This window comes from Marmota marmota, unplaced genomic scaffold, assembly GCF_001458135.2.
Source record: "Marmota marmota marmota unplaced genomic scaffold, marMar, whole genome shotgun sequence".
NCBI lineage: Eukaryota > Metazoa > Chordata > Mammalia > Rodentia > Sciuridae > Marmota > Marmota marmota.
The window spans coordinates 35,131,048-35,156,786 of NW_025999853.1; the positions used below are offsets into that span (position 1 = coordinate 35,131,048).

At 33.6% G+C, this 25,739-nt stretch overlaps 1 protein-coding gene across 3 annotated transcripts in view; it reads right to left on the reverse strand.

Annotated features, from left to right (window-relative positions):
* Positions 1-3,988: 3,988 nt before the first annotated feature.
* Positions 3,989-25,739, reverse strand: part of Trhde (thyrotropin releasing hormone degrading enzyme) — a 370,936-nt gene continuing 349,185 nt past the window's right edge. For 2 of the 3 annotated variants that reach the window (XM_048804974.1, XM_015482991.2), the window contains 4 exons: positions 14,768-14,935; positions 14,064-14,204; positions 10,738-10,819; positions 3,989-5,072 (listed from right to left, as the gene is read on the reverse strand). In XM_048804974.1, the coding sequence (XP_048660931.1) occupies positions 4,929-5,072; positions 10,738-10,819; positions 14,064-14,204; positions 14,768-14,935 (535 nt within the window). In that variant the 3' untranslated portion in view covers positions 3,989-4,928. The remainder of the gene's footprint in view (positions 5,073-10,737; positions 10,820-14,063; positions 14,205-14,767; positions 14,936-25,739) is intronic. The other variant, XM_048804973.1, reaches the window with a different exon arrangement.

A 25,739-nucleotide genomic window follows, 5' to 3' on the forward strand; every position in this document is an offset into this window, starting at 1 on the left:
ACGTGGTTATGGGGTATATATTTATATCTGGCAAGTGGAGATCTCTCTGTTTCCTGAAAATCATATGAGGTGCTTCCCTCCACCATACTCTCTCACCATGATGTTCTGCCTCTCCTTGAACCCAGGAGGAATGGAACCTGCTATCTATGGATTGAGACCTCTGAAACCATGAGACCTATGAAACCGTGAAATAAACCTTTCCTCCTTTATAGTTGTTCTGGTCAGGTCCTTTAGTCACAGCGCTGAAAAAGCTGACTAAAACAATACATATGCAATATATAACATCAAACCTATATTTTCAATAACTGTTTTAAAAACATATTTGAAAGTTTTAAAACTTTCTTTCTGTAAATTTTGAAATAAAATTTCATAAAAATAGAGTATATTTTTGTTACGACTTTTCATGATTTTTAAACCACATTAAGCAAAAATTTTTTAAAACCTTCCTGACTCAAACCAATTAAACTAAAGGATAATATAATTAAAACTGAAATTCCAGAATAATTTATCAGAATATTTTTGCATTCAAGTCCACACACACTAATTTGAAGGAATAACTGATTGCCTTTAAATATTGATAAATCTATTTATGTTATATATGATTGCCTTAAAATTACACATTGAAAATGTACAAATAATATTCTAAAATTATTTTAGAAAACTTAAACTATTTTTTCATAAGTACATTAAACAATTTTCACTGCAAGTTACCCATGTTGGTAATCTTCTTAAACAGCTTTTTCCAAGGATAAAGTCTATCCCAATATTACAGCTTAAGCTATATGATTTTATTATAATTTCAAACTGCTACATATTTCCATAAAACATAAATGTTGTGAAATCAAACAATAAAAATTGTACTGAAGTTTTGAGTAGTGTACAAAATAACTGCATATTATCTCCACCTAAAAATAATTTACCTCCTATTCTGCATCATGTATTTATTTTCCACATTGCCCTTCTTCTGACTCATTTGTTATTTCTTTAGACATTTTGCATTTATTGTGGTGTGAATTTCTTTATGCATATTAATCCCTGTCTTCCTTTCCCTCACTAAAATCCTAGTGCAATAAAGATTCGCAATAAATATTCCTTTAATTAAATTGAATCCTATGAACATATAACCAGCAGTGTCAAATGATAATTCAGCTATGACCACTCAAAACAGGTTTGGAAATATTAATTTCTCATTATATGTGCCTTTGCTACTTCTTGAATAGGGATATAAGGTTACTTCATTGGAGCACTCAAAAGAATAAGCAAATTATTTCAGGTTCTGCAATCTCTTAGAAAAGAATTTCTTATAATTTTAATTGCTAGCATATTTTCATTAAATATATTATCATAAACTTTTTTAGAAATCTCTTGTATGCATCTAATACAGTGGGATAGTTTCACAAAAATCATTTTCTCACAGTTTAGTCTGCATAGATTTATAAATATTTTACTGTATGTTATTTTCAATGATTTAAATAGATAGTATTTTATCTGCATTCGGACCACCTATTACTACTGTCAGATAAGATTATTTTGTAAGTAAAGCCAATTATCAGTATTTTAAGATTAGGCAATGTTCAGCAAAAGACATAAAGAGGAAAATATAACTATAAACTAATTTTTTTCATCCCAACTACTTAAACTGACCAAGATAAATACAGAAAAACATCATCATTCAGTTATTTGAAAACATGAAAATTAGAATCAGAGACTTTAAGAAATAAGGTACTTATTGCAGTTATATTTAATTTTGTATTTTAAGGCTATTCTAGTATTTGCAAAATCTCCAATTAGTGCAATCAATAGAGGAATTTTAAACATCTATTTTTAGTTTAATTGTAGAAAAGCTATATTAAGAGTCTTAAGTTATTATATCTGTTCCCAAAATAACTGCAATTTTAAATAGCTCATGTTGCTACCATGAGACTCAGTTTCATTTTAGCATATAGAACTAAAAATGCTTTGTGTTTTTGGAGGAGTCAAATAAAACAGCATGTGTGAAAGTTCTTGAAAATGAAAAGCATTTTATAAGTTCATGGCATAAGCTTATAACTTTCTAAAATAGTAGTTATAATGTTTGTAAATTTTATTAACACAAAAAATCTGAGTTCTATGATACAATTATCCAGGAAATACTATAAACCAAGGTGAGTTTAAGGCCCAGCTAAAATACATGCTATGGAAATTTAAGAACAGAAGCATCATAGATATAGCCTTAAAGGTTGAGATTATATATATTAAAAACTTCAAAGATTATAGGAAATTTTTAAGGAAAAAAATGTGTAAAAATTGGGAAACCGGTTTATTTACATGTCACCTGAAAACAACTAATACCCAACATGGTATGGTAAGTAATTTGGTCTTTTCTAATGGAAAACAAGTTTTCTTCTTGTACATATATTGGCACAGTAAATTTTTAACACTAGATGCTGAACACTTTCAACAGTGTGTGGTTTCATTCATCTTTTTGATTTGTAAAGCAGACAAAGAAGAGAGAACAGATAAAACTCTAAGTAGAAAATATAATTTTATAACTACATCTTACAGAATATTCCAAGAGATATCATTGGTTATTTTATTATTTTGAAAATATTACTTATTAAAACAACTAAAAAACGTTAAAGCCTGATATAATTTCAACATTGGAAAGGTTAAATTACTGAAAAATATGTAGAACAAAAATGCCATCTCAATGCCATTGGTACCACTATACTGTTGAACAATTATTATATGAGGTATTAACATTGCACATAGTTATACACTTGGGATTTGATATTGTAGCTAAACCAGTTGTTCAAGGCCACTAAAATACTGAAGGAGGATTATGATTATTAACAGTGGGGAGGAAAAAGAACTGTAAAAGCCTTTCTAACTCAAATTTGAAAATGGTGATTTCACTCACACACAGACACAGACACAGACACACACACATACACACAATGCCACAGCTACTAGGAATTTTCAGTAATTCATGACACAAAACAAGAATATCCACCTCTAATTTTTATCATCTCTATTACATGAATATCTGGGACCTACACAGCAATGTGACGGTATTATCATGTTTTAGAACTTTCCCCTTAAGGAATTTGTAAATTTGACATGTAGTAATTGGATTCCATTGCTTCTGATGGGTGGTATAACTTTTAGATTTTATACGAAGCATTATCATGTTTTATTAAGACTACACAGAATATTTAAAATTCATGTGCTTCAATTGAACAAAATACTGAACATTTTAGGTATGAGTAAAGTAGCAAATGCTTAAATAGTAAAATTCAATTTTAGGTGGTACTTATTCTATGGGTTATGAAATTGCTCTTCTTTTCTATAAACTTAAAATAATTCTATGGCTCCAGTCTCATATACGTCTAAGGGTCTTTTCAGTATTCAGTGACTTAATTTCAGAACACGTTTCAATGATTTGCAAGGTTTGGAGGAATGGAACACCTCAGGAAAATAGGAAGTGGTCCACAAAAATTTGGCTTAAGTATAGTAGTTGTATTGGTATTTAATAATGGTAAATTTAAAATATGTTAATTCTGAAGCATCTAAGTAGTGTTTAAAGAGTTGGCCTACTGGGTGAAAATATCATTTAAAAATATTTTGTTATGTAATACAAAGCCAATGGCTATTCAAAATTCCCAGGTAGAATAGAGTTGTCAATACTAAAGGAAAGACTTTGTACATTAACACATGAAACGAAACTTCTTATCTCAAGGGATGGCACAAGTGGCATAAAAGGTCATTAAATGCTAATAGACCTATTGAGGTATGGTTGCTTAATGGAGGATTGGAGCAACACAGACATAAAGACCAACACACAGAGAGCAATTTTAACTCTCCAACATGAGATGGACAAACAAGATGGAAAATAAACACTTTCTCAGTATTGGCAGTACTAAGTTTACACAATTATTATACTGAATAGAACATCTGACCAATGATGACACAATCTATATGCATGGCTGCTACTGATTTAGGAGACTTAGAAGAATGGTTTACACAATAAATTTTGTTAGGATTCATCTTCATGTAGTAGAGTAAACCATACTTCAGAAAGTAAATGAAAAATAAGTTGAGAAATTTAGTTAGGAAATAGGAAGGATAATGTTGAGATAAATTCCTTTAACCCTTTTCCAAACATCTACACATTTATAAAAAGAGATAAATTTTCTTAGATTTAAGAGATTCTTTGCACGTGTGCAGTGTACAACATACTATATACATACGGGGCTTCCCTATGTACATATACATATGTATACACTATCTATATGCCTTTTTAAATGTGTACAGAGCTTTAACTCAAAGAAAGTGAGTTAGTAACACAGTAATCATTGCCAGACAATCCAAGTGCTGAAATAAATGACACTGTTCACTTAAAGGGTTATTTTATCTCTCCCATTGTCTAACACCAAGAATCTAACTACCCTTTTTAGTTTTTCTTTCATTGCAACACTGATTGTCATAGATAATCTTTGTGCTTTTGCATAATGCCCATCCTGGATGGAACATATATTCACATACAACATTGGACATTTTAAATAAGCATGCTGGAACACAGGCAGGACCATACATCCATGCACAGAATATTCTGAATATGATTTTTTTTTCCAAACTGACTGCAACATCAACATGCATCACTATCATATTTGGTCCTGTACAGCAAGGAATGTACAGCGGAAGCAACCATGGCAAGTTTCACTTGCAAGAGTTTCTCTAAAGAACACCCAATAAAGAAACAAAAGTGAATGAATGAAACAAAAATTAATCCCCCAAACTAAAGAGTAAAAAAAAAAAAATCCTCCCACACGTTAACACTGAAAATCTGGCCATTTTTTTTTTTACACAGCATGTTTTCCTCATTCCACATAAAACAGGTCCTCTTCCAAAAATCTCAGTCTTTTTTTTTTTTTTATAAGAGACACATATTAGTGCCTCAGAGCTTTCCCCAGCCATTGGAAGAGCTCATCTTGATAAAGCATTTTCCAGCGCACATTGGCTTCAACGGTTTCCACAGCACGTGAGAAAGAGGCAGCAGCTACCCCATCATAGCTCTTCATGAAGTTCTTTAGCTGGAAACAGAAATTTAAAATGATAAGGATGCATGTCTTAAAATGAACTCATATGCAGCATATTTGAACAAGAATCCCTTTGAAACAAAAGTGCCACAATTGAAACCAAGGGAAATCCTGACAAGCCCTCTAGCTTTAATTGCCTCTAGTTGCTTGCTTTTAGTTAACTTAACATCCCTCATTTTGGAGGTCATGCAACTGAGCCACATATTGTTAGTCTCCCTCCAACTCTCCTGTAGATAACACTGTGGGCCATGATGACAATGGTAGCTGAGGTTACTTTGCAGGGACTTGAAGGCTACTTTTGTTAAAACCACCAACTCTTCTCTTAGGCCTAAGCAGGTGTCCAATAGGTGACCTTCTGATGTCAGACAACCAAAAACTCCACTCTCAGATCATGCTAATGCCATAATTTTCTTCATGCATCCTTTGAAGATTTATGAAGAGTGACTATGCCTGCATAGATCACTGATTACATCCCCTCTGATCACTGGTCCCCACACCTTAAATCACCATGTTTCTTCATCCCATAAATACCCCTGTAAGAGAGGCATATTTGAGAGCTGGTCTCTCTCATCTCCTTGCACTTGGCTGCCTCTTGAATAAAATCTCTTTTACAAAACTTATTTAAAGATTGGTATTTATTTGATATAGTGGAATAAGTTTAGTAATGAAAAATATAATGGGCTGGATCAATTAGGTATGATATAATTGATTATGGAATGAAAAAGAAAAGAAAAAAGGAAGAGTGGACATTGATAACAATAAGACTCCAATTCAGCTTCTATGTCATCAATAAATATTAAAATGGAAATACTTAATTTTTCTTTCAAAATAGGTTGATGAAATTGTGACAAAGACTAGTTCTAATTAAAAGGACCATTCAATGTATAAAAGAACCTTATGAACTGAATACAAGGATTAAAGTTCACACTTTGTGTGTGAAAATTATTCTTCATCTTCTACAAATAAGCAGAATAGGGCTTGGACACTATCTCCAATGTCAAGGGATTGCCAAAGTTATTGGAAGGTAGAAAAAAGTAATGGTGCTATACAAACTGGATGATAAATGACATTCCAATCATCTGAGTAACTAGATTTAGAAAGAATAAAGAAGAAATATGGTCTCATTCAGCTAGAGAATTTAATCATTTAGGTTAGAATTTTTAAGTGCTTTTCCCATGATTTTTATTGATACGAGATTTATTTTGAGAGTCCACATACTCTGAATTGTTCTTCAAGATTTTCAAGTTCTTCCTTATGTTAGATACATCTTTAGAAACTGTAAGCAACCAACTAACAGTTGCAATGTTCATAGACAAATGTGAAAAATCAACTTGCAACACAGAAATGTTATGTGCTGGAATTGACGTGGGATCACATGGCGGCCCACAGGGAGCAAGTGGTGGCAAGGAGACATGGTCCATCAAGATAGACTCAGGGACAGGGAAGATGGGGTAGGGTTATTTAACATGCAACTAATTGTACCTTTCTAAAATAATTTAGAATTTAGTTCATGTAGAGCTTAGTCAGTTAAGACATTGTTACTTTGATTACATGATACTGATGCGTTCTCTCAAAGTCTGTTTTTCCACAAAACCTTACATCTGGCAATACCAGCAAAGAATAATTGTATCTCAGCTATAGCCTTGACAGGACTTCAAAATAATTGTACTTTTATAACAAACATGTAAAATATCCAATGTTTAACAAGTACTTACCGGTGCTATCCTAAAAACTGATCTGATACTTGACCACATTTATATATATTAAGGTAAAAGAAAGAAGAAAGGAATTGGAATTTATTAAGTATCTCTAATACTCCAGGCATTGCCACAGACACACAGATACACACACACACACACACACACACACACACAGAGAGAAAGGGAAGTCTAAAGGAATTCTTGAATCATAATTTGAATCTTTAGCTAATTAACACAATAATATATTTGTATTTACATATTTATGGTTTATACTCATCAGGTATATTTCCATAAAGCAACAAACAAGACATTTTATTTTAGTTTGGCTGGATGACACATGCCTGTTATCCCAGAGGCTCAGGAGAGTGAAGCAGAAGCATCATGAGTTCAAAGCTAGCCTCAGTAACAGCAAGGCACTAAGTAACTCAGTGGGACCCTGTCTCTAAATAAAATACAAAATAGGGCTAGAGGTGTGGCTCAGTGGTTGAACGCCCCATGAGTTCAAGCCTCAGTACCCCCCCCCCAAAAAAAGACATTTTGTTTGTTTTAGATTTTGTGATTTAACTTCTTAGAAAAACATAACATTATAGTGTCACTATTCATATATTATTTGTCAATCAAAAATATATTCTTTTAAAATATGTTCTGCATAGTGATATTTTTCCCACAGCATGGAATATGCCAGATGGTGATCAACACCATTTTTGCAACTTTAACTCTGTGGCATGTACTCTTGGACTCTTTATGAAGCCAGCCTAAACACATGAAGAAAAATTCTTAAGTTGTCCTCAAAGGCAAATGATGGGTTTCAATATGAATATATTATTGACACAAGATGGTAGGTTAGATTATGTTATAAGAGAACTCTCAACAGACAATGTAACTGGTGGTACTCTAGGGGTGCATTTCTTAGGCCTTGTGAGCTCAGAGCACCTGAGGTTGGGTTAGGGTTAGGGTTAGGGTTAGGGTTAGCACATCTTGAGTAGCTTATTCATCAGAACACATCTGGTTCACTTTCCACTGTTGCCACAAATTGATCTCACAGCCTTATTCCTCCATAGTTCTTGTGGCAAACATGGTCAGAACAGCCATCTAACTGGTGCTAGAGGGAGACTGCAGTGCCTTACAGACCCTGCCTCACTTCTCAATTTACAGAGTTTGGGATAATAAAAAAGGCATTTATTACTCCAGTTTGATTATTTGCCCAGCTCTCTGGTAGGCTTTTTTGTTTTGTTTTTGCTGCTGCTAATATTTTTTATCATGTTTCCTAGATATTTATGCCATGTTATGCTTTTATTTTAAATGCTGCAAGTTTAGACATTTTTATTAAATAACATTTAGTAAAATGTCCTTTTTTGTGCTCCCTAATTTTCTTAGCATAAAATTTCTAGGCATATTTATTTATCTATTAAAATATTTTAGCATTAAAATATCTCTTATGTCAGGATATTCCAGACCCCAACATTATAAAGTAAATTATCTTTAGAGTAAATTATACAGCATACTATTAGTAACTGCATAAACAAATAGTATTAGCCATTGTCCTAGTATGAGGCATATGTCTTCAATATTCCATGTGTAGATGTGATATCTGGGATGCACAAGATCTATGTTCCTCTTAAAGAGTACTATATTGACAGGTGCAGACAGTGTTACTTTTTGGACATCAGTATGGAAAAATGACAGGATCCTCTAAGGTTCCATGATGTTATACTTCCATTAACTTAAAATTAAGTGAATGATGGACTGCCTCAAGAAGAAATATAGTTCAAACTACTAGATCCATGTAATTAAAGGGAAACTTCAGTTTCAGGTACTAGAATGCAGTTTTGGACAATAGAAATTTCTTACAAAATTCCCCTAAAGCTGATGAGGATCATTAAAATATCAAAAGAGTTTTCAGAATTCATAAATGTGCAGATTCCCCTTTGATCTATGAATCCTTGGAAATGCTGTACCCCAAGGGAGCACTTGGGTTTTCTGTTTATGAGGCTCAAAGGTTATGGGATATTTTGAGTGAATGTTACTTAGCCCTTTCTAATTTAAGGAAGAAGGACTGTCATCAGTACAAATTGAATCCCCCACCCCACCTGAAAATATGTGCCTCATTCCTGTACAAACAGTTAAAAGTATGAAAGCATGTAAAAGCCTCTGGAAGAAAAGGTAAAACTAAAAAGTCAGAGCAAGTAAGGCTGCGATGAAGAGATTCATCCCTCATTCCACTGTGAACCTGCATTGTGAAATTAGCTCCTTTGTAGATGGAATAAAATAATGGAATAAAAGCCACAATTTAATTTCATTTTTTAACCTCTCATGATAGGGGCACCTTGGAACATCTGAAGTGGCAATTTAAAAAAGCATAAAAATTAAATATATAATATGTAAAACAAAATGGTCAACATGTGATAAAATAATTAAATGTTCATCTAAAAGACATTATTTTTCATGGCCTGAGAATGAGCAAATCAAGAAAAATATGAAAGAGAATAAGAGAAAAGGGAAAAGAAAGACTAAGGGAGGAAATACAGGAGACAGGTGGGAGGAAAGGGGATAGAAGAGGAGAAGACAGAACAGTAGAGAGGGAAAGAAGCAAGGAGGGGCCAAGAGGGGAGGAGTAGGGAGAGAGATTTCACTTCTATGTTCACTTGAATGGCTGAGCAGATTGTGACTAAATGTCTTTCATCCCCAGACTATTGAATATAAAATCATGACATTAAAAGTACTTCATTTAAATACAGAGAAAACTGAAAGCCATCATTAATTTAATTGTTCTTTCTGTTTCCTATGGATTGGAAAAAAGCCTTTCCATTTAGAATCTTTTATTTAAAAAAAATAGTGGAAAAATGTTCTGGGATTTCAAAGCTAAATCCTTTAGGGTTGGGAACACACATAGCAGGGATAAAGGCGGAATTTCAAATCATTACAACCCAAGCCTTGGCTTAGCCTACTCCTGGTGTGATAGAATCTAAGTTAGCTCATGGGGTATGATCTCAGGAAATTGGGCAATATTAGAAGATATTAAGGTTGGTGCCAGGATTGACGCACTCAGGAGAATGCTGCTTGATGGGATTAGCTTTGGGTAACAGCATCAAGCATTCTGTCAGTGGAAACTGAGGAAACCATGATCCTCAATGACAATTATCAGCTACATTTTATAAAAGTGGACAGCAGAGGAAAAGACAGTTTGAAGCTCATATCATTATAATAAATCAAAAGAACCTATGTTTTGTCCCTTTCTTCTACCTGCTTAACCCTCCCCATTTCATCTCTCTTTCTGTTGGTATGTGAGTTAAGAAGGGAGGAGGATACCTAGTTTATATTTTTGGAGAAATAAGTGAGAGGAAAATGGAAATGTTAGATGAACCCTAGTCCATAAAAAGTCAAGCTTATTTTCATTAATAAAATTCATTTGTGATTGTGCCAAGCAGAAATTTGAAACAAATTATTAATTGCAATATATATTGCCAGATACACGACTTTCCATACACATGAAATCATTCTGTATAACAGCCTGGACAGCATAAAACATTACTATCATGTCCAGTTATCTGTTGTCTGCATAGGGCTGACCACAAAGCTGTGAGACTCATGTTCTACACCTTAACACCAACCTTTGTCCTTAATACAAGTACTAAGTCATTGGTATGATGGTTTTGTAGGTTACTTGGGTTCACAGAATCTTCTGAAGAGTGGCTGATTGGATCAAAGACTTCTGGAGTAGATTTTGGGACCCAACTTTAGAAATTATTACATTCAAAAACATTTTGCAGGCATTCAATGCTTAATATATTAGAAATACCTTTGTAAATAGAGAAGTCTTTAACAAGAGTGTGTGTGTGTGTGTGTGTGTGTGTGTGTAAAAGGAATGGGTGTGAATCTGACAGAAATAAATGATTGAAGTAAATGTGCAATTCTATGCTTATAAAACAAAAAATTAGAACTCATTTTAAAATATTTACCTCTTTGAGTTCACCTTCAGTATTAAGAAATTCTGTAACTCCACTGATAAGTTTGGAATTCATAAATAATGCTTCTCCATACCTCAAAAGATAAAAGAAAAAAGTCTTAATGTTAATATAGGTAGTAATTTAAGAAATACTACTATAAATATATTCTCAAGGGTTCCAGTCTATTTGACTAGGGTTGTCAGAGATTGCTAGATCTTGGAGCATTCAAGATAATTTCTTTAGGGGGCAAGATAGATGAAAAGAGCTATGGCTATGGGATACTATCTGATCCCATCTGATTTGGCTCACAGTGTTTTGGAGAAATGTAAGTTGAAGCAAATTTTAAAAATGTGAGTCCTCTAAAATTGGATTTAGGAAATACTGTTATATTTCCAAGCCAAGGATTGAGCAGAAATTTTAGAACTTTTTGACTCTAAAGCAACTTAGGTCACTGTAAGAGAAAAGCATGCCACCAAAGGAAGGAAGACTGCAGGGCCAACTAGTCATAATCAGTATGTCACACAGATATTTGGGTTTAATTAATCATAAAAGAAATTGGTATTATCCTACTGAGTTCTTAAAAATGAAGTCATATTTCTCAAAAATGTTCCCAAAATATTAGCATTATTTTCATGAGGATATTAAAATAAAATATCTAGTTGTTCATTTGGATTGCATAATTCTTGTGTCACAAACACAATTATTTAACTTTTGACCTGAGTCAATGAACATTTTGTGCCAGTGAAGAGAAGGAGTTCTAATTTTACTGACTTGTCTTTACTATGCTGATGATACCTAACACAGGTAATCATGTTCGTAGAAACAAGATAAGTATACTACAAAGAAAACTCGGGACAATTGGAAACAAATGTCTAGATGTCATCACATGAGGTTTTCTAATGTTGCCCTAGCCTATGGGACCTTAAGTAATTTAGTTTCTGTGGAATTTAATTTTTCTCATCTATAAAATGAGGGGCTGACCTGGAAGAAACCATGACATATTATAATTCTAACATTGAATTCCTCCATGGAAAAAAAGTTAGCTAAGCAAAAGCAAACAAATAATCATTCAAACAACATGAGTGACCACTAGTAATAAATTTGTGGTTACAGAAGTAGATTATTGCCCAGGAACAAAAGTAATTTTTTTTCTAAGGGAATGTCAATTATACATTCACATGTAGGTGAATAAAGCATGATCACAAAACCTCAAAGGTATTTTACCATCTAGTTGAAGAGTTAGACATGTAAACAGATAATTTCCTCTTAATATAACTAAATATAGAGTTGATATTATTATACACAGTGTTCAGAGAAGATCTCTTTAGCTGTGGGATCTGTGAGCTTCTGGCAGATGATGCATCTAGACTGAGAATGGTGCAATTTTGAGAAAGTAATTTTAGTGAACCAACAGTAACAAAAGCAGGAGGTGTGAGATGACATGGTGTGTGCAGACAACAAGTAATTTGGTATTAAGAGGGTATGAACTGTGAGGCTGGGAATGGAAGAACAAGAGGCCAGGAGGTACACAGAAGACATATCAAGGAGCTTAGATTGTAAGTCTGGCACAGAACCATGGAAAGTTTTACATTAGGGAAATATCACACTTGCTTTTCAGAAAGATTCTTGTGACAAAGGGAAGAGGCGTGTGTGTGTGTGTGTGTGTGTGTGTGTGTGTGTGTGTGTGTGTATTGGTGAATATAATTAGAGAGGAATAAAGAGGCTATTTTAAGAGTACCGTAGTAAAGAAGAAACTGCATTAGGGAAATGGTAGCAGGAAAGCAAAGGAAGAAATATTTAGAAATTCTGAAATTTACAAAACCTAAAACCTAATTGATAAATATGGATAGGAAAAGGGGGAAGCCTATATAGACTTCCAGATATGTGGCTTCAGCAATTGCTGATTGGCTATAAGGTTTAATGAGAAAAGGAAGACCAAGGGAAAATGATGGCATTGGTTTTTGCAGACATACCCCAGCAGTGATCTTGAGGAGAGATTGTCTATCATATGGAAATATCTAGAGTACATATAAGATGAAGATTTGGGAGTGATAGTGAGAATGTATGACAACTTAAATCAGGAAGAATTTGTAGAAGGTGAAGAATATATTGGTCAGGACCCCCACAAACTCCAACATTCAAGGACCAACAGAGGAGTAGGAGTAGATAAAGCCACTCCTATTTGCCATGAAAAGTACTACTGTATTTGTAAACACTCAAACTTCAAACCTCAATAATTTTACCTTTTGGATAGATATCATAGACAGGTGCATTCCACTGACTCTGAACTATAAAATCAGATACTCTCTGTATCATGGGCATTCTTGGATAGGAACTGTTGTATATATATTAATTTTACCTTAGCTGGATGACTATACACTCTATTATATGCATGACAACAAAACATAATCTAATATTCTAATCATTCAAAGTTCTGAACTGACCATATAGAAAAAGTCAATGTGCCATATAGGAATATCAATGCTTTCTCTCAATGATATATCTGTAGAGAGAAATGTGCTTTAATATGACATACCCATTCAAATTTAACTCATTATAACAGGACAGCTGATAAAGGTGTGCTTAAATAGTTTTTATATGAGTTTCTGAGAGAACAGTAAGTCTGCTTACTACCTGGAAAGAGTTATGTTTTAGAAGAACATGCAGCATTTACATCCTCTATAATAAATTTAATTGTAAGATACCATAGAGATTTCCAGAGTAATAAATTAGCATAGATTATAATAGATTTAAATACATAATGAAAACTTTTCTAATATTGAGGATGAAAAACTCTCACCATGAAACAAGATATCCTGGGAATGAATTCTACTGCAAGTGGGACCACATGATGATTGAAATGATTAATGTTTCTTCTCTACTTCATGGTTTTATTTAGGTGCTTGATAATATTTTATTTAAAAGAAATTTAAAACAATTCTACAAAACAATTTGAGTTTCTTGTTATAATACCACTTATATCTTATTTATAAATCATTTTCCTATAATATATTCAGGATATAGGAGTTTTATGATTTCTTCAATTTTGGACAGTTTGATGGATATTCCAGGAAAGTGCTCTGCTAAACATTTTACACTCTCCACGTGTCCACATATCATTAATTAAGGCTATTAACCTTTAACAAATTAATAAGGTTAGAGAATTGTTTAAACAGAATGAGTTCTACAGAAGTGACAATATCCATCTTGGTTGACTATGTTAAAATGTAATCCTATTATTTGGATCTAAACTCTATCACAAAACTTGGGCTTTTATTTCTCATATGTCAGCTTTAATTTACACTTTCAGGTATGAATGATCAAATTCTTCTTTCTACCTGGTATTTAATATCTTCCATTTATCTCTAAAAAACTTCCAAGCAAGGTCTCGGCCATGGGGATTTCGAGCTACATGGATTATGACATCAATTGCATCTTGATCCAGCACCACCTCAGAATTCAGAGACAGATTTAGAAGCCTATAATGATAGAATTATAGAGAAAGTTTTAGTTCAATAAACTTTACATTTTTATAATTGTACTAAAGTTAAATTGAACTAAAGTCTAGTTTGTCATATTCTTCAAAAGAATAGTCCAGTGCAAACTTTTTTCATATGAATTTAATAATGGAACAAATTTCAGTTTATATAAGGAGGAAGGCCAAATTCAAAGTGTTTTATTACATTAATTAAACTCTAAAAATATACATTGGATAGGGAAATCACAATTCTGATTTGATGACACAGAACTCCCTTTTAAAATTATTTTAGTAAACATTTCCTTTGATAATGAAATATTTTCTTACACACATTTATAAATTATAATGACATAATTAATCATTAACCAAGATATTTCTTAAGCCAGTAACTTCAATAAGGTTAACATATAACTTCAATAAGGTTAACAAGATATTTTTTTTCTGATCTTTAGGAAGATAAATTTTAGAGTAACAGCTATTCAAGGACATAAAACAACTTCAGGGGAGCCTGATTAACAGAGAATGCTCTCATTATAAAAATAGTTAGAAAATCGATTGACCCACCTGTTTAATAAATTCCTGTCATCACTACAAGTTAAGGCCTCCAACAATATCTTCTTTTCAGAAACTGCTGTAGTGGAGTGGAATTTCATCCATATGAATTCCCAAACATCTTCATCCAGTAGTGACACTCCTGTACAGTAGACGATGTCTCTAACATTTAATGGTATTCTAAAGAAGCAACCCATGGTGGTTTTCTGTTAATTCAAAGCTTTGTAGCATTGAAAATAAAGACAGAAAATGCTTTGCCATAGTTTTTAAAGAGATTATTTTTTAGTTAGATTTTTACCTTGAAGAGAATAGTATTATGGTAATAATATTCAAATATATTAGTATGAATATATTGATGAATAAAATAATGGCTTTTATTCAAAGGAAGCTTTGAGTATAATTTTTGTTAACACTCTTAAAATTATATATTTAAACAAAAATAATAACAAAGCCTTGAAAAAAGAATAAAAAACAGTTGCATTATATTTTCAATAACATTAGTAAACTCTTTGCTCTCATAATTGATAGATCCAAGAAGGACAAAATAGCGCTCATTGAAGACTAGTTAATTTGAATGAAACAAAACTACTTCCCTTTAATTTTTTAGATACTTTCTTTACAAGTAATTTTTCCAAACAATTCCACAGATTTTGTAACCTAGAAAACTGTAAATATAGATGATAAACATAATAAAACATACGTAGCAAGTTATGAGAAAGCAAAAAGTAATTTTTCTCAGAGTTCAGAAAAATGACTATTAAAAACATATTACATCTTGACCTTAATTCAAAATGAAATATGAGAATGTGAAACAGTGGATATAATTAAGCTTGGCTATTCATAAATCTTAAATTATCATGTCAATTTTTGACACTACGATTCTTTTTATTAAGTATTATTCCTGTGTCTGTAATATGCCCCACGAGTACTGACTTTTAAAAATATTTCTCTGAAGGAATACTCTGATGCTTAAAAGTTTAAAAATGTAATTCTGCTTTTCTCAATATTCATTAATTCATTATTAATATTTCTCATTTGTAATTTAAATATGGCCAATAATTATAGACTGTCTTCTCTGGATACCATAAAGGCACACTGATAGTTCAAACACTGCTTGAGTATAGCAGTACTTAGAAAACAGGAGGAGACTGAAGGGCTACCAGTGAGATGAACTCATCTCATTGTTAGCAGCTAAGTAGGGCTGCAATCAGGATATCCTGGAGACCTATAGAGTTGTAAAAAGTATCATATAAAATGCATGCTTCCTAGAGAAGGCTATACCTATACTATCTGTCTTTTCTCATAAATAATTAAAGTATTTAGAGAAAAGTTTGCTAACTGAAACCCTTCTTTGTGGTATTAGAGGGCAAGCATTTTGTTGATTCATTTAATTTGTTTTTCTAAAGAAACAAAAGGAAAACAGACATATATAAACCATCAAAGAACTTCACATATTTCTCTTGGCTTTCATCTCTGCTTGGACCCCCTGTAGAAAGTACCGACAAAAGACTTTCCAATGGCTGATGACAAGTTATTCTTCCCTCTGTTTATGGACAGGTTGCCACAGAGCATGCCTGAATTCACTAAGAAAAGTTTGTCACAAAATTGTGAAGAAAGTACTCATTCCTAGTAGATGCATCTTAAGATCACAGAGATGCCTCTGTCTTCAAAACTTCAAGAAGGAAGTTAAGAGACCCAATCGTTTTCTAAATTCATAACTATCCATCAAATATTATAAGGCACAGAACACAGGATTGCGTTACTGCATGACTTTGGCCAAGATATTCACATATATACTTGTATAAAAAATAATAAAATATGCACTGAAATCACAAAATCATCAGCCAGTGAATATTTTCTTTGTTCTGGGAATGCTAATAACAGTTTACCTTTGAAGAGAACTTTATTAAGCTATTAGTATGCTTGAGAGAATAGGAATTGAATTCTAGAGTTAGTTTTGTGGTCACCCATAGAACTAGTTAGCCATGTTTTAAGTAAAAAGGCATGCAAAAACATTGGAAGGAGGAGGAGGAGGGAGAAGAGGAAGAGGAAGGGGAGGAGGGAGAGTGGAGAGGGAGAGAAGGGAGGAGGAGGAGAAGGAAAAGAAGAGAAAAAGGAAGAGTAGAAAGAAAAGGAAGAAGAAGAAAATGAGGAGGAGGAGGAGATAAAAACAAAAACTATGTTCCTCAGAAAGCTCTTAAGTGCTACACACATAATATAGTCATTAGCAAAGGTCCAAACACTTATTATCCAGTAGCTGTTACTGGCTGATACTGAGCTGTTAAAAGACACATACACAAATATGTAAGTGGTTCACTCTGTCCAAAGTCCTGAAAACTGACTAAAGCAGCTACAGAAGTAGAAAATAACATTTTTAGGCAATACTGTGTTCTAGGTCACATGCCTTATTTTATTCTATATCTGAATTATTATTATTTTTTATATATCTGTATAACATCTGTTATCAACTTCTCTTTGCAATAGAAGGGGCTGTTTTGAGAGAGAATATTTTGTATATAAAAATGATACAACAAGTAAGAATGTTCAGTACATGAATGTTTTTTCTATCATTTCCAGCATAAAGATGACTAATGACAATAATTATAAATATATCTTGGTGTGGACTCCTTTGTAATCAACTTATTCAATGTCCTTGGTTTTCTTAGATCTGGAGGTCCATTTCCTTCCACAGTCATAAGAAGTTTTCAGCTGTTCTATCTTGAGATTTCTAGTTCTTTCTATCTTCTGCTTCTTGGACTTTCATAATGTGCATATTGGTCTGCTTGATGGTATGCTATACATTTCTTAAGCTTCTTTCACTTCTTCACGTTTAAAAAGTATTTTTTCTCCTCTGATGGAATTATTTCCAATGAATTGAGTTTGATAATCCTTCTGCGTGATATGTTCTCTTATTGAACACCTCTAGTGAATCTTTTAGTTAGATTCTTGTGTTTTACAGTTCTATGATCTGTGTCGTCCATTTAAAACAAAAAAACAAAGGCTGAATGTTTTCTCTGAGAAGCAGATGCTAATCCATAGTGGAGGAGGAGGATGAAGGAATTTTGGATTGTGCAGAGGGGAGTGAGGGGAGGCAAGGGGGTGTAGGGATGAGAAGTAAGGTGAAATAAGATGGAGATTATTACCCTATATACATGAATGCTTACACTAAAAAAAAAAGATGTTTATGTGGAACTAAAAAAATGTATTTTATTTCTTTGTTGAAATTTTAACTTTCTTTCTTGCATTTTTCTCTTAACTTTAGTAAGTTTCTTTATGATAGTTACTTTGAATTCTCTACCAGGTAAATCATATAAGTCTCAGTATTACTTCTTATTAATTTAAATATTATTAGTCATATCTAAATCTTCAGTTTCTGGACATTTACCTTATTCCTGTTTGGGGAACAACTTTGCCTGATTCCTCATTTTTCCTTGACTCTTTGTGTTGATATCTGAACATTAGGCCCTGCTCCCAGTTCACAGGCTAGTTTCATATAGGAAAAGACCACCTATCAACCTGGCCAGAGATTCTGGGGACATTTACTAGCCCCTTTCCTTCCCAGAAAGAAGCATAAAGTTTTTGAGCTCTTACTCTGGCTGAGCTGGAGCAGGAACTGAGGCACCTACAGTCCAACCCACTGTCTTTATCGTCCCCTAGGTGGCATCAGATCTATCAGAACTCCTGCACTAGTAAATAGTTGTTAGTCCATTGAACAGCCTCAGACAAATTGGGGAACTAATTGTACAGGTCAACTCTTTCACTCCCCAGGAAGAAGCCAAGAGATGAAATCCCCCTCACACCTCCACACACACCTGCTCTGTGCTGAGAAATAGGGAAGATCTATGGCATCTTCTAATCCAAATTGCTGTCTGTCCTTCCTCAGGTGGCTTGACTGTGTCAGAGAAGTTAAGAGTTCCAAGGCTGGTAAAGCAGATTCTAGTTCTTTTGGAAGCCTTGGAGAAGTCAGGGAATTAGATGCATGGATGAAATCTTTACCTTCCTAGGAGGTAACCGAGAATGGGGACTTTCTTTTCATCTGCTCACTCTGGGGAGCAAGGGGAAAATCTATGGTGACAAGAGTTCAAGCTGTCATCTTCCTTCTTCCTCAGATGGGTAAACTGTGCCAGACCTTTAGAACTACATGAGAGGCAAGACAGAAACCAGTCTTTTGGGGAGAGCCCTGGGAAAAGTTGGGGTACAAGATTCATGAACCATGAACCAACGAAGAAGCTGGGACCTATGGGGTTTCTTCCTGATCATATGATGCTATTCCCTGGGTAGAGATTCTGATGAATTATATCCTGAATCACCCTTTTGATTTTGATGAATCTGGCTTTACAGTCATCAACAGTGCAGGAGTCTTTCAATTAGTTTCCAGATGGCTTCCAAAGTAAATATGTCCATGAATTGTTGAGAAATAGGTATGTATGTCAGAGGAGAGAGGATGAAGAGCTTCCTATTCCAACACCTTGTTGCCATAAATCCAAAATTACTATATTCTTTAAGAGAGTACCACGCCAAGCCCCAGGGCTAACCAATGAACTTCAAAGTAATACCAATGTATTCAACATATAATCCTTTGAGAATTAAGGAGGCCCCACAGATGTCACCTCTAACTTGTTTTTATCTATTTTACAAACACACACACACACACACACACTCACACGGTTTAACCAATCATCTTTGAGAAATATTTGATGTTAGCAAGACTGGATCTCCAACAACAGTATTCATTAAGTTCATAGTACTTAGGCAAGATGATACTTGCTAAACACTACCTCTGAGTTATAGAAAAGAACATAGGTTGGCATATCTAAGTAGCTACTGTGTGGCAAGCTTGTCATACACAGGGCATTGAGAACAAATTTTGAAAGGATATCCAGCAGTAAAGTGTTGGATAAAATGACCAAAAGTCTAAAGAAATTTAACACAGTTGTCCTGGGAAGGCCTTTGAAGGCAAATTTGCCCTGACAGGGAAAGATTCTACATCTGTATCTGCGTCTTCAAACTAAGACAAAGACTACAGAATCTTCATGTGCTCTGCAAGAAACATCAGGTCACGTTTCAGTCTTGTCAGCAGTGATCTCTTAACACATAGCAGATGTATCAAATTAGATTACTATGAAAATGAAACACAAATGTTTACATATATGATGTGAAGTCTTTTGATGACACAATGAAAACAATCCTCAGTGACCAGTACAAATCTGCCAAATCTCAGGAAAGAAATGGTTCTATTAGCAGATGCTAGGAAGAACAACTGCATGAGTTCTATATGGCTCCTTGGAGAGCAAAGACAGAGCTGATTAGCCCCAGACTGCTGCCATGATTTTCTACCATCTCTTCCCACCCTATCAATTCCTCATCTTCCTTACTCATCCACTAGATAAAGAATCAATGTACAGTTCACAAGATCATTGTTACTCATCACTGAAAATAAAACAAGATTGGTAAGCACTGAATATGTCAAGGGCCCTCAATTCCCAATGACTTCCATTGTTAATGAAACTCCCTTTTGTTGCTAAATTTATAAAGATGTTCTAATAACATTTTAGCAAAATGATTGCTCTGGGGACAGTTTAAGATCTCTTCGTATAAACCAAAGTCATTAGGAACAAATGAAAAAGCTCATTTGTTTGTAAAGCATGAGCTAAGAAACCCACAGAACCCATAGTTATGAACGGTACAAATGAGTCCTGTGAGACACTCGATATCAGGATTACAGGGAGAGAGAGCCCCTCCTAGTGAACATGAAAATTGTTTACGAAGATGTGAATATCCCCATGGTCATTTCTTTTTTTAACTGCTGCCTCAGAAGTAAATCTTATAATGGAATTTCATCATCTGTGAAGGAAATCTGCTTGTTTTTCTCCAGGTAAGGTATACATACATAAACAGTAACTTGGTCTCTCCTAACTACCTTCATATAAGATGAATGGGGTAATGCTTAGCCAAAATGAAATGCCTTTATCTTTCTTATGGTAGTAACACTGCGAAAATTATTACCTAATTAGTCTAACTTGTACTACGGTTTTTATTCCATTCTCATTTTAAATAGGATTATGACAGAGTTCATTTGTATGATAAAAGTTTTGAAAGCATAGTAGTTGAGTATATCATTTTGAAATCATTTATTTTCATATTTCAGTGGTATGTTTAACTTTTAAAAAACTCTTGCTAAAAGCAAGTGCCTGAAAACTAAATGTTTTGGAGGTAGGTGCTAAAAAAAAATTAAGTAGATAGAAAAAATAAAGACATAGAAAATTTTTCTTTTAAGAATTTTTTTTTCCTACTGAGTTAAAAAATAATGAAGTTTGTCTTAGTTAGTTACTGCTATAATGAATGTCACAGATTCAGTGGTTTATGAACAACAAAAATTTATTGCTCACAGTTCTGAAACCAGGGTACCAGTAAGGTCAGGTTTTGGTGAGGGTTCTCTTCAGGTATATAGAACACTGACTTCTCACTATAACTTCACAGGCAGAAAGAGGACTGGGAGCTCTCTGAGGTCATTTTTAAAAATAAGGGTATTAATCCCATTTGTGAGGGCCCCACCCTCATGACCTAACCAATACCCAAAGACCACACTTCCTAATACTATGTCCTTGGCAATTAGGATGTCAACATATGAATTTTGGAGGAACACAAGGATACAATCCATAACATTGGGGAAACAAGACTAAATTATAGTACATTGACACTTGAGTTAATAAATGAAAATAATGCAACGGACTGATTAAATTAAGACAAATAAATAAGAGAATTTCCAAAGATTTTTCTATGAGAATTTTTATTGTTATATTACTTTTTTTGCTAGATTATTTTTTAAAGTAAAAAAATAAAAAATCTGAATTCATCTAAGATAGCAACAATAAGAGACTGAACGCAGTTATGATACAAATAGCAACTAAGACTAATATAGTTTAATGTCTAATAATACATTGAAGTACATTATTATAGATAGACTGTAATAAATGTGTAAATTTGTAACATGTATAATACCAGCATGTTAACTTTAAAAAATAACATACTGTGTATGTGCAGAGGAGAAAAAGACTGAAAAAAATAAATAAGACAACATTAAAAACATTTTCCTCAAGAACTGGGCGTTATAGGCAACTAGTCATTTTATTAACTCATGAATTTCAAGTTTAATAAATGAACAACTTTTCCTAATACTGTGGAAATCAGCCAACCTATAATTACATTTGTAAAGATAAGATTCTGCTACTATTAGAATAAAATACATCCAATATACAAGTGTGATTGAATAAAATATAAAAATGATTTTGATAAATTTAAAATATCTTTCAGAGAAAAATTATACTTGCCAAAGGAATAAAAACATTATTTTAAAATATAAATCTTGATACTTAATCAAAATATGAGTCTATTTCTAAGCAGGTTCTCAGCAAAACTAATTTGGCCAGTACCCGCCTCTAGGTTCAGGCAAGTCAAGGTCACTGCTCTGAGCTGTATTTTTCAACTTAATTGGACAGGGCTAAAGTACTTGAGTTCTGAAGTCCCTTCCTGCTCTGTTAGTACAAGATTCTTTTCATTAGTGATTGTATTAACATTGAAATGTGGATTTAATTATTTTCAAAGACAATGAAAAATACAGCTGAAACCATGAGCTGCTTTAAGAGTACCCCTTTCTTTCAGTACACATGCCATTGATGTAGAATGGGGCCTAACATTTAATTAATTTTAATTAATTTACAATTCATTCATACATTTGAAAGATCATTTGGGTACTCTAATTGAAAATTAAAAGCTTTGGTTGAGTTTTCATTGCCAATACCCCTAATCTTGTTCTTCCTTAAAAATACTTGCATTCTTCCCTCTCCCAGGGCAAACTCTTTGACTTTAAAGTATCAAACTGAAAAATAACCTAAATTTGCAAAAGTTGACCCTGTTCATAAGTGTCCTCTACCCCCATCCCTCTCTGCTTCCATTCTTCAGCTCTGTCTGCTGCTCAGTAAGCAGTCTTGAATAAAACTGAGGCTGTTTAGAAGGAATGTGTGACTCTGCACTGAAGTGTCAATTTGTTCATCTAGAAAATAGGGATGATCATTCCTTAGAAATTTTGTAATCATCTTTCCTAGTGTAGTTGTCAATCAAATATGATGCCATGGAATTCATAGAACAACTTTGGCGGCCACAAGAAAAATTGCTTCTAGGTTCTTCTACCATGCTCCCCGCAAAGAGGGAACACAATCTCATCTGGAATGTCCAGCCAGGGACTGTTGGTAAGGTCACTAGTCCTCAATGTGGTTGAGGTACTTTTAATGCCACAGCTGGGACAGCTCTGTTTCTGTAGAATTCCCTCACTTGTTCCCAGCCCTTGTTCATTCCCTGTGAACTTTAGGTATATATATATAATAATAAGGACTACAAAACATCAGAACAAACAAAAAGGCAAAACAGTCTGGATGACCCTTTGCACCTCAAAGAACTATGCTGGAGAAATCTGGTGGTGAATAGAACAAATACATTTAAAAGTATCTGAATGTGTTCTGAAAAATGTCCAATCCTTCTTGAAATTTTAATTTTGCATGTTTCAAAGTGGCATAGGCTCCTCTTTTTCTATGAGAAGAAAAAGAATTGCTGGTGTGGTGTGGTTTTAGTTCCTAACATCCTGAATATATCAAAAGATGGTGACTTTACTCCTTTTACATGGCTTTTAAAATTAAAGTGAATTTACTTTGAAAGGGACATTTGTGTTAAATTGAAATAATACACATGGCATTATTTCTAAAATGTTCAAGTCTACTATTCTAGTAGCCATACAACTATGTGGTCAGGGAGAGGGACAATGAGGGCTAAGTATCTGGAATGTAAGACCACTTTATGAAATATAATGGCTAAAGCACATAAATAGAAACGAACTGATCTAGACACATTAAAAAGAAGAGGGTAAAAAGGAGACACAAAGAAAAAAGTAGAAAGGCAAAAAGAATAAGAAATGTACAGAGGAGAAAACACACAGAGTGAATGACAAGGACAAGAACAATAAAGAACTACAAAAAGGTAAAGGGAGAAAAAGTAAATAATTGAAGGAGGATGTATGACTTGTCTAACATTTGCCTTTAGTCTGGATTAAACTTATCCTACTGAAAAACCTAGAATAATGATCTTTAACATTTCACATCTTAGAGCCCCTATGACTTTCTTGCCATATGACTAAAATCCATTCTACCCATAAGAGCTCAAACATACTTTTTTTAAAAAGCAGAAAAATTAAGATATACATGATGACTCCTTAACAATGAGCAGCAGGCTGCCAATATAAATAGCTGTAAGAGCACAACGTGATTTCAAACTTAAGAGGTACACAGTTATGGTAGAAGCTGTGAAATGGTTGGTAAATTACCCTAGTTATAGATGCCCGTGTTAAAAATTAGATGACCTGTTTCCTGACAATCACCTACCTGTCATCTGTGGTTTTTGAACTCTGTACTTAGTACGTAAGCTGCTTCTTCACTCAGCTCTGGTCAGGGCACTGTAAATCTAAATAGCTGCTATAATATGAAGTCTACATATATCACTAAAAGTAATGATGTTGTCTAGATCACAATAATTAGGAATCGGTACTTTAGTTTAACTGCTAAGATGAAAAATAAATGATGGAAATGACACATCAGTCGCAATGCAATAATAGATTCATAGCACTGTTATTTACACAGTGACCCAGGCCTAAGTGTCTATGAAAATTCTACTGGATTATATAGGGCTCCACCTCAACAAATAACATTTGTTGCCTGGGTGTAATTTATAGCAATAGTCATCATCTTTTGTATTCCTCATACAAAGGGTGAAAAATTACACAGATTTATTGTATCCATCAAAGTACCACTTCCATAAATGTGAAGGATGGGTGCAAATAAAGCTCACCTTCATAACTAATGCATTGTCAAGGTCATTTAGGTTAACAAGGCTGATTCTCCAGCCTACAAAGAATTGACTATCACAATTTAATCTCTTTTTTTTTGGCATAACCACTAAACTGTTGTGAGAATGGTATGAGTCATGTATTCTTCTTCCTTGAAAAGTCTCTGGCCAAAAATAGATTTTCTTTTGGCCAAAGCAAATTTTATTATTTGTGTGTGTATGTGTGCGCATTTCCAAAAATGTAATTCTTAGTTTTTTGTAGCTTTAATTGATAGATTCAGTACATAAAAGAATGCTGTACTTTTAAAATAGAGAAAATTTTTATGCATATCCAATCTGAGGTATTCTATGGCCTCACTGAAATATGCTTTGACCTTCCTGTTATCTTTTCATGTGAAAAAGCAGTAAAATGCATGATAAATCTCATATACCTGCCTTTGAGGAATAAGGATTGATATGATTAAATTTCATAAATAGCTGGGAAAATCTGGTTCCTTTATGTGAAGTGATACAATATTACTGAAAACAAAATAACCTGCACTCTGGAGAAAAGGGGGAATGGAATGAATAGTTGAAAAAAATTACATATTAGGCAAAAAGGCACATTTCAAATTGGGAGATGACCAAACTGTGGAAAACACACTAGTTGATTATTTTACAAAATGATTGCAGTGTGTAAAATGTATGTATGCAACTGGCAGGTACTGGCTACTGCCTGGTCCATCTCAGAAACAATGAGAAAAACAGTCAATGCCCAGTCTGTATTTCAGGATAAAATAAGCAAGATTTATTTATATATGAAAATTAAATAGATATCGCTTCCAAATTTTTCTATTTGATTTTTTAATTATAAAAGAGTCTTCAAGGATTAGAAGAAGGAAAAGTCAGGGGACTAGAGGAAACTTAATCCTTAAAAAGGATCCTGAAATGAATAAGGGTTCCTTGTTGTAAACTTTAGGGACATGTCTATACTTGTTCTATCTTCATACCAGGGACAACTCTTCTGTGTGTGAGTGTGTGTGTGTGTGTGTGTGTGTGTGTGTGTGTGTCTCCCACATAATTAAAAAGATGATGCGATGAGAGTTGATGATTA